This window comes from Carassius gibelio, chromosome B2 (assembly GCF_023724105.1).
Source record: "Carassius gibelio isolate Cgi1373 ecotype wild population from Czech Republic chromosome B2, carGib1.2-hapl.c, whole genome shotgun sequence".
NCBI classification, from domain to species: Eukaryota; Metazoa; Chordata; class Actinopteri; order Cypriniformes; family Cyprinidae; genus Carassius; species Carassius gibelio.
The window spans coordinates 5,271,109-5,280,820 of record NC_068397.1 but is presented as its reverse complement, the minus strand read 5'-3'; the positions used below and the strand labels follow the sequence as shown (position 1 = coordinate 5,280,820).

The window sequence follows — 9,712 nt, the reverse complement described above, 5'->3', positions numbered from 1 at the left end:
AGATCTATTTAGGGGTCCAAGCAACAAGGGTACTGCATTTGGCAGACACGCAGACAAATATGCTTCAAAATCTGCCCATAGGGACCATTACAACTAAATCCTGCCATAACTCTGCAACAGGAAAATTAAATCAATTAATAAATTGTACTGTCAATTGTACAAAACAACAAAAACGGCTGGCAGCAACCAATAAAACTTCAGTGGCTAATAATGTAATAATCAACAAGACAAAAAAGGATGTTACAGTACAATGTGTGAAAATGTACATTAACTATATGTATAATAAATTCTGTGAAAATGCATGGTGACTAATATGCTTATATTTCATGTGCAAGTCCAAAACTTCATTCCAGTCATTTTGAGGAAACATGCTTAGTTTCATGATTTTGTGATGGTGTGGGCTAACAGTTAATTCTTTATTATATGAATATGTATGAAAACATATGAATTATTTGTTCATATGGTGGTTTTGCTGTAGGCCGCAGATTCCCTGGCCTATTTTACCTGAACACAGACAGACGTGTTAACACCAGGTTAACACAGAAGGGGGGTGTCAATATCGCGTCGCGGAACCATTCTTTCGCAGTTCTCTGTTTCCGTCAGGGCTTTACTGTTACGCACACACGTGAGAAACAGTGCTGTCCACACGTGAAGCTAGTGGATGTTGTGAATTCTTGTTACTCTATTTATTTGTCTAATCTCCGTTCTGAATTCGTTTACAATGGTAGAAATAGGTGAGGATCCCCAGATGGGATTTGAGTCCGAGGAAGACGACGACGAATTATCCGACGGCGAGGTGAGAATATAGTGAACTTCATGTGTTTTGTTCAAGCTGTAGGCCTACCGTTTTATATCTCAGCAACTTGTCGTGCTACATTAATCAACAAGTAAGTAAGAGATCCAAAAGAGTAAGTTTGCATAACACGTTTGTCTCTGATCAGCTGCAAGAAGCTTTCTCCAAGGGTTTGCTCAAACCTGGACTGAATGTTCCTCTGCTCGAGCCGAAGAAGGCCGTCAACAATGTGGTAAGTTTAACCTGGGAAGTCTGACATAGGAAATTTAAAAAAGAACATTATTTTTTATCTTTAGACAAAATGTAAAAAACATAATATGTTTTGCTTCATATGTGATGCTTCAGCATTTTATAGCCCATATGGTGTGATACAGAAAAATACTCTTACTCCAGGAGGAGAAACAAAACAATAAAACATCCAAACTGAGCAAAAAATATTAAATCTTGGTGTAGATACTGACATTTTTGATTCTTACATTTTAACCTGTTTTTGGTTTTCTTTTGTAAGAAAATTTGGTAGCACTTTATTTTACAGTCCTGTTCCCCATGTACATACTATGTACTTATTACAGTAATTACAATAACTATGTAATAACTAGGTAGGTACTAACCCTGAACCTACCCCTAAACCTAACCCTACCCCATGTAGTTACCTAGTATTACCAGAACTTTCTTAGTTAAATACACTAAGTTCACGTACTGTAAAATAAAGTGCAACCAAAATTTTTGTATGGATAATAAAGTAAACCTAAAATAATCTAGTCAATCAATATTTACATTATTCATTTAGCTGACACTTTTATCCAAAGCGACTTAGAATTGCTATATATGTCAAAGGTCACACGCCTCTGGAGCATCTAGGGGTTAAGTGTCTTCTCAGGGACACATTGGTGTCTCACCCGGGTCTCTCACACCAAAGTCATGTGTCTTATCCACTGCGCCATCAACACAACATACGCCCCAACACCCCATCTCGATATTTCTATCAAGATACGTTTACTTTTTAAAAGTAACTTTCAAAAGTATGAATCAATTAGATGACAATGCATTTAGATGATTGTGTATAACAGATTTGATAATGTCACTAGTTTAGAGGCTTTAGAAATTCATATCAAATATGATACTGTGTGGTTTATACTGTTAGTCGTAATGTATCAATAGAAATGATTTGATTCTACATCATTCAGGAGGGTCTCAAGAAATGCCTAGCTGAGTTTAAGAAGAGCCTGCCGTGGGCTGAAAGGCTGGACCTCACTAATTACCCGGCGGCTGACATTGCTGCACAAGCGGAGGGCAGAGCACAGCAAGCTGAAGGGAGCGAAGACGTCAGCGCTGAGGATGACTTTCAGAGGGAGATGTACTTGTGAGTGTCTGAAACAAGGATGCTGCTTGACACAAAATGTTTACTTCTGTCTGATATTATACCTTGTTTTAGGGCAGCATGATTAAGTGATTGATTGATTTTTAAAGACAGAAATTATTCAAATAAATAATTCCAAATAAAAAAAAAATATTGTTTGTAGGACTGCACATAATTGGGCATCTACATGTATATTAATATGACTAATAATAAATTATTGTATTATGAGGTTTATTAAAGGGATACTCCACCCTACAAAGAAAATGTTGTCATTAATCACTTAACCTCATGTCGTTCCAAACCCGTAAAATCCGAACACAATTTAAGATCTTTTGGAGTAAACCTGGAGGCTTGAGACTGTCCCATTGACTGCCAAACAAATAACAGTGTCAAGGTCCAGGAAAATTATGAATGCAAACTGGGTTATATGAAGCGACAGGAACACTTTTTGTTAGAGAAGAAAACAAAAATAATGACTTCATTCAGTAATTCCTTTGTCAGTAGTCTCCTCTGTGTCTCTCCATCACAGTGCTGCCTGTGCTTTTCGGTGTCCTCCGCTGTTTCTACGTGTATTTAGCTTTGATTTTGAAATAAAACAGCGCATCCTTGTGGCACGGAGGACACACAAGAGCATACGCAGCATACGGTGATCTGAAGTGACAGAGGGGAGACCTCCAGGTTTTCATCCAAAATATCTTCAATTGTGTTCCAAAGACAAACTGAGCTTTTAAGGGTTTGGAACGACATGAAGGTAAGTAATTAATGACAATTTTCTTTTTGGGGTGGAGTAACCCTTTAAAGGAGTCACTATAAAATATTGTTATGATTCACATTTGTGGCAGTACTTAAATTTTTGACAAGAGGTATGCAAAATAAATAGAGACCATGACTTTAATAAGAAACACAGATTTCTTATGCATCCACTAAGAAAAAAAAAACATTCTTCAAATGTGTGCTTTTTTTGATGGAAAAAAAGTATGGCTTCTCATACATTTACTTAAAATTTCTTTAAAAAAAAAAAAGGATTATTTTTACCTAGAAAAGAGTGCTGTGAGCATTAGGGTGTGCTATAAACACATGTTATTTGTTTAATTCATATGACAAATATGTAAGTTATATGTTTTTGACATTGAGATTTAAATATGCTTTCCAATGATCTATGGTTTGTAAGGATCGGATAATAATTGGCCAAGATACAACTGTTTGAAAATCTGGAATCTGAGGGTGCAAAAAAAAAAAAAAAAAAATATTGAAAAAAAAATACTTTTTGATATTTACAGTATCCTAATGATTTTTTTGGCATAAAAGAAAAATGGATAATTTGACCCATACAGTGTTATTTTGGCTATCGCTACAAATATACCCCAGAGACTTAAGACTGGTTTTGTGCTCCAGGGTCACACATAACATATGAGGAAGTCCCTATTATAAGCAAAGGCAGGGTTGTCCAAACCAGTTCCTGTAGTATTAAGTCTCGGATGTTTTCTTTAGAATAAATGATATTTATAATGCAGTGCTAATCAACACAACCTTTATTACAGTACAGGATTTTCTGCCTCATTCTGTGATATAATTCCACATAAGATCATAATAGGAAGTCGTTTCAAATGCTCGAATGATGTTGTGAAGTGAGTTTGGAGTAAATTTTGGTGTAAAGTATTTGGTTGTTTTAAGGAAAAAACATTGGTGTGAATTTACTCTCTCTATAATGTTTGGAAACTTTTGTCTTGTGCTTCAGTATGTTTCATTTGTTACAGTTACCGGCAGGCCCAAGCAACTGTTTTAGCAGCGCTGCCAAAGCTGCAAAAGTTCAAGATTCCTACCAAGAGACCGGAGGATTACTTTGCAGAGATGGCCAAGACAGATCAGCACATGCAGAAGGTGAGAAGATGGCATGAGCACCAGGCTTTACAGAATATATGCTACCGTTCAAAAGTTTGGAGTCCGTAATAAGGATTTTATGAATTTAAAAAAAATCTGTCAATTAAAAATCACAATTTTCCACTTGTTTTGTTTTTGATTTTAACAGATTAGGAAGAAGCTTCTTCTGAAGCAAGCTGCAATGGAGAAGTCAGAAAAGGCCAAGAAGCTCAGAGAACAGAGGAAATATGGCAAAAAGGTCAGTTTTAAAACCGCTGGCAGATTCTCTCAGAGTGATGTTTTGGGGTCTTGACTGACCTGGTTTTCCATCTCTGGCTCTACAGGTTCAAACACAGGTGATTCAGAACAGGCAGAAACAGAAGAAAGCAATGCTGACGGCTGTAAAGAAGTATCAGAAAGGTACATTCACACACGTGTACATCATTAAAGCAAAGTGTTTTCACATCATCTCATTTATTTACCAGTATTATCGTGGAGCACATTTTCACTTGTCCTCATGTCCCACAGGAATGACAGATAAATTGGACTTCTTGGAAGGAGATCAAGATCAGAAACCGAAAGCATCAGCAGCAAAAAAGCAAATAAACAAAAAAGGGTAAGTGATGACTCTATATAATTTTAGTAGCTTTACAGTACTTCAGCTGTTTTCAAATTAGATTATTTATAGGTTATTTTTCTTATATAGGTTATTTTTCAACAGGAAGTGTCGTAACATTTTCCAGATTCCCTGATTTTTGGTCTTCCCATTTTATGGGGAAATATTTATTTAAATGCTGTTTTGTAATTGTGTCCAAGTGAATCTGGCTGTATATATGTTTTTTGTTTTGTAATTAGTTGACATTTTATCTGTTCAAATGTAATGCTGTCAACATTAAGATGTTTAAGGGGGTCATAGAAAGAGGTCTACTTGAATTATGAAGCTTCACCTGTTAATATGATGGTAGAAGAAAACTGTTGGCTGAAACATCCAAAACATTAACAAGAGCATTGCAGTGCGCACAGTGTATCTGTTGATCAAATGTGTGTGAAAGTTGCAGACATTACTATAATTAAGTTACACACACACACACGCGTATACTAATCTAATTTGCAACCTGATTATATGATCAATGATCAGATAGATGTAGATGTAAAAAGTATTGCCCTCTACTTTAAACTACTTGACTGTTTAACTACTTTAAAAGGGTCATATGACGTTGCTATAAAGAACATTATTTTGTGTATTTGGTGTAATGCAATGTTTATGTGGTTAAGGTTCAAAAACACATTTTCCACATACTGTACATTATTGTTGCTCCTCTATGCCTTTCTGAAATGCATTGATTTTACTAAGCTTATCGTTCTGAAAAAGCGAGATGTGCTGATTGGTCAACTATCCAGCACAATGTGATTGGCTGAATACATCAAGCATGTGACAGATGTTACGCCCATCACCATACTGTGATGTCGTCTCCCGTTGCGACGAGACAAAAACAATAAAACCCATTACAAATGAGGCATTTGTTGCATCCAGTGGGGACATAATTACTGATTACAGTGACTTAAAGTGTCTTTACGTGTTGTGTATCATGCCGCGTAAACACAAAACCATGTTGTGATCTAAGAAACGACAAACAAGCTCTACTCTACACTGCTCAAAACACTGCTGTAGAAGTGGGGGCTTGTTTAAACGAGGCATTTTAAGAGGGCATGGACGAGTCTTAACTTTTATAAAGAATATCTCTTTGGATTTGAGAATTTAGTCTTTGAACCTTAGGGATCTTATCGATCCACCAACAGCTTGTAACACTCCAAAGAGAAAGGAAAACTTTAAATTGCATTATATGACCCTTTTAAAGAGAGATTTCTACCTAAATTGAAAATTGTTGCTTACTCGCCCTCCTGTCACTCCTTCCATTGTTTCTTTCTTTCTTTCGTGTGACACAAAATAATATATATTGGAAAATATTTTAACACATGTCGTGTTTTTAGTCCAAATTCTAAGAAGAAATACAAGGATAAGAAGTTTGGCTTCGGGGGAAAGAAGAAGGGCACCAAATGGAACACCAAAGACAGCCATGACGACGTTTCAGGATTCAAGGCCAAAATGGCTCATGGGAAAGGTGGGAAACATTTCGGCAAAGGAGGCAAGACCAATGTAAGTATTTTTTTTGTTGTTTTTTAAAGGGATAGTTTACCCCAAAATGAAAATTTGATGTTTATCTGCTTACCCCCAGGGCGTCCAAGATGTAGGTGATTTTGTTTCTTTAGTAGAACACAAACCAAGATTTTTTAACTCAAACTTTTGCAGTCTGTCAATCTTATAATGGAAGTGGATGGGAGTCACGGCTAAAACATACAATAAAAAATAATAAACAAAACCAAACTAAACCCTGTGGCTTGTGACGATACACTGATGTTTAAAGAAACAGGCCGATCATTTTGTGTCTTTACACATCAGTGTATCATCATGAGCCGCAGGGTTTAATATGATTTAGTTTTTTTTTGTTTTATTGTATGTTTTAACTGTGACTCCCATCCACTCCCATTATAAGACTGTCAGACTGCAAAGTTAAAAATCTCAGTTTGTGTTCTACTGAAGAAACAAAGTCACCTACATCTTGGATGCCCTTGGGGTAAGCAGATAAACATCAAATTTTCATTTTTGGGTGAACTATCCTTTTAAATAAGTAATGTTATATTCTAACCTTTTAAAGACCTCCCTCTCATATTTTCTTCTCTCTTTTTTTTATAGAAACGGCCAGGGAAGGAATCACGGAGGAAAATGAAGGCACGTAAATGAGCTGTATCACTCAAAAGAATTGTGCCATTAAAAATACTTTTTTAAAAATCTCTATTTCCTGTTACTTGTTTGATGTTGTGGCTTTGTTCTTTTCTTGACAGACACCTTTGTGTTTTTCCAAAAGATTTAATTTTTAATGTTTGTATTAAAGGGTTAGTTCTTCATCTACTCATCCTCGAAGCATCCCATGTGTGACTTTCTTCTTCCAGAATAATCCAGTCGAAGTTGTATGAAAAATTGTCCTCGCTCTTCCAAGCCTTACAGATGTGCTCACATTATTTAAAGCCTTCTGAATTGTTGACAACTGTTGAGAGTAAGGACAACTTTTAATATAACTCCGATTGGATTATTCTGAAATGAGAAGGTCACACACACCAAGGATGCTTCGAGGGTGAGTAAAAGATGGACGGATTTTTATTCACAGGAGAACTAACCCTTTGAGCAATCCAATGTTAACACCATCAATAAAACCATTCAGGGTGCTGATCAGCTTACTTATCTTCCATTTAAAAGTTTTTTTTATATTTTTGTGTATATACACCGATATATTTTTAAAAAATGTAGAGAAAACTAGTTTTCCCCTACTTGTTTGGGTTCAGAAAGCACACAATCTTGTACTAAATCAGTCAGCAAACCAAATCTCTTTTCACAGTAATGTTTGTATTTGCTATGGGAATAAACATACTGCTTTATCTGCTTACATTTTGTACACACACTTGAGTTTGGCACACATCGGATCACAGTTTTGCATTCAGCGCTGCTCTGAGCCAGAGGAGCACATTAATATTCATGAGAATGTAATTAGTTTATCTGCCCACTGGTCCTGGTTGTGTCGTTCCTGTGCCGCCTGGGTTCAGATAAGCAAATGAAGTGATATGTTCATCCTGGGAATCTTTAAATGTGTCTTTACAAACAGGATCACACAGGGTCCGAGTTACACAGGGGAAAATAAAAATAATAAAAGAAAATACTTATTTAAGAGTCGAGAGCTGCTTCAATTAAGCTTCACAAAATCAAAAGGACAATCTTCAGAATTTGAACGGTTTATTCATAAAACACTTATCCAGATTTAGGAAAATAACATCTTGAATTTCACTGAAAACGGTTCTAACAACAGGCGTTCAACTTTCTAACCTGTCAAATGCAACAACAAATGAAGACTGATACCATAATCGATTCAGTACTAAACTGATTGTAGTGTAACAAGAAACTGGAACAAAGACAGCATTGACTACAGCTGTCTTCTGAAAATATTGACTACAATGTCACAGTAATGAACATGCATTAGAGATGCTATTGGAAATTGAAAAAGAATAACTCCTGTTTTTGAAAAGGAAACAATGAATGTCTATGTACAAAAGATGTGAGATCAGTCGACGTGAAACCCGAAGGACTCATCTGGTCTCCTCTGTGTTCTTTGAGGAAAGACTGTCAGCAGGCACAGCATCTGTTTGCTGGAAACCACAAACTTGACTTTCTGTATTAAGCAAACAATGAACAATACGAAAATGTAAATGAAGTCCACCTTATCAGTCACTGTGGCAGCAAACAAATTCTCCTGCCAAAAAAAATGAAATCTGAACACAATATGTCAATATATTATCTAAATGTAAGTGTCTAAGGAGCAGAAAATGAGTTGTATCAGGAAAATTTTTAACAGATCTCAATTGGTATATAAATCATTTGACAAAAAAAGGGAAGAAACTTACACTGTTCTTAGTTTTGTCATGTTTTCCAACACAAACGTTTCGCGAGACAATGAGGAGTAAAATTACATGCAGCAATATATTGTTGGTCTTGTTTTCTGAGAAACTCTAAATAAAGGGTGTATGATAAAACAAAAACAAAACATGCTCAGAAAAATCTTAATGGATCTTACTTAATGAAAACGGAAATAATGTTTTCATTCCACACTGCCAGATGTTTTACTCTTGTATTTAGCATAAACTCAATGTTGAATTTCTCAGAAAAATAGACTTAAACCATCTTCATTTTCTTCGCAAGTGAATGCATCTTGATTTTAGGATATTACAAAAGACAAATACTGAGGAAGATGTTATTTTTTTGCAGTGCATGAAAAATTTAATGTAATCTCTTTATGATTTGTGTAAGGGTGAATTACGGCTTTTGAAGATCCACATAAACCTTGTCCTTCCCACTAATTTTATCAGAATAATCAACGATGTATGGTTTCAATATTTAATACCTGGGATTCTTGCGACTTGAGCAGGAAGCTCAGATCTTCCTTGCTCTCCATCCATGTGACTCTGTGCATGCTGGGAAGGATCATCTCTCAGCCCTGGATATGTGGGGTATGGACTATAATGTGGAACATGGATCTCCGGAAACAGAGGAACAGAAGAAACAGACTTAGTGTAAACACAAGGTTTTGCTGAGAAAGTCTGGGACAGAGCTAAACTTCAGGAACGTTCAGAAAACTTGAACTTGACACTGTTCCTGAAAGTTTTGATAACCTCTGAAATATCTAATGAGTTACTCAGCTATAATGATGTCGGCCGTAGCCTGATATCGCAGGCCTGCCGTCTGTGCAGATTATGAAAAATGAAGTGATTAGAAAAAGAACATCAAAGAAGTTTAACTAGCTTTGGTGTTTCAAGCTTTCACGTACTGCAAGTCGACTGCACAAGATAAAGAGAATAAGAGCTAGACATATTTTCTCAATTTTTCTTAAAAGTGAGAGCAGCCCAACAGTTGTGACAGTCTTTGAAGTTTGGATGAAGAGGTAAAAGTTATTTAAAAGACTCACTGGTCACTTTATTAGGTACAGGTTGCTAGTACTGGGTGGACCCCCTTTTGTCTTCAGAACTATCTTAATTATTTGATGCATAGATTCAACAATGTGTTGAATTGGTCCATACTGACATGATAGCATCAC

General features: G+C 36.0%; 1 protein-coding gene across 1 annotated transcript; it reads left to right on the top strand.

The window, feature by feature from the left end:
* The first annotated feature begins 569 nt into the window (after positions 1 to 569).
* ebna1bp2 (EBNA1 binding protein 2) lies at positions 570 to 6,870 on the top strand. Its single transcript, XM_052549700.1, has 9 exons — positions 570 to 796; positions 942 to 1,025; positions 1,981 to 2,156; positions 3,911 to 4,034; positions 4,183 to 4,272; positions 4,358 to 4,433; positions 4,542 to 4,629; positions 6,006 to 6,171; positions 6,769 to 6,870. The coding sequence occupies exons 1-9, from the start codon at positions 722 to 724 to the stop codon at positions 6,814 to 6,816; spliced, it is 927 nt and encodes a 308-aa protein (XP_052405660.1). The 5' UTR covers positions 570 to 721; the 3' UTR covers positions 6,817 to 6,870.
* Positions 6,871 to 9,712: the final 2,842 nt, after the last annotated feature.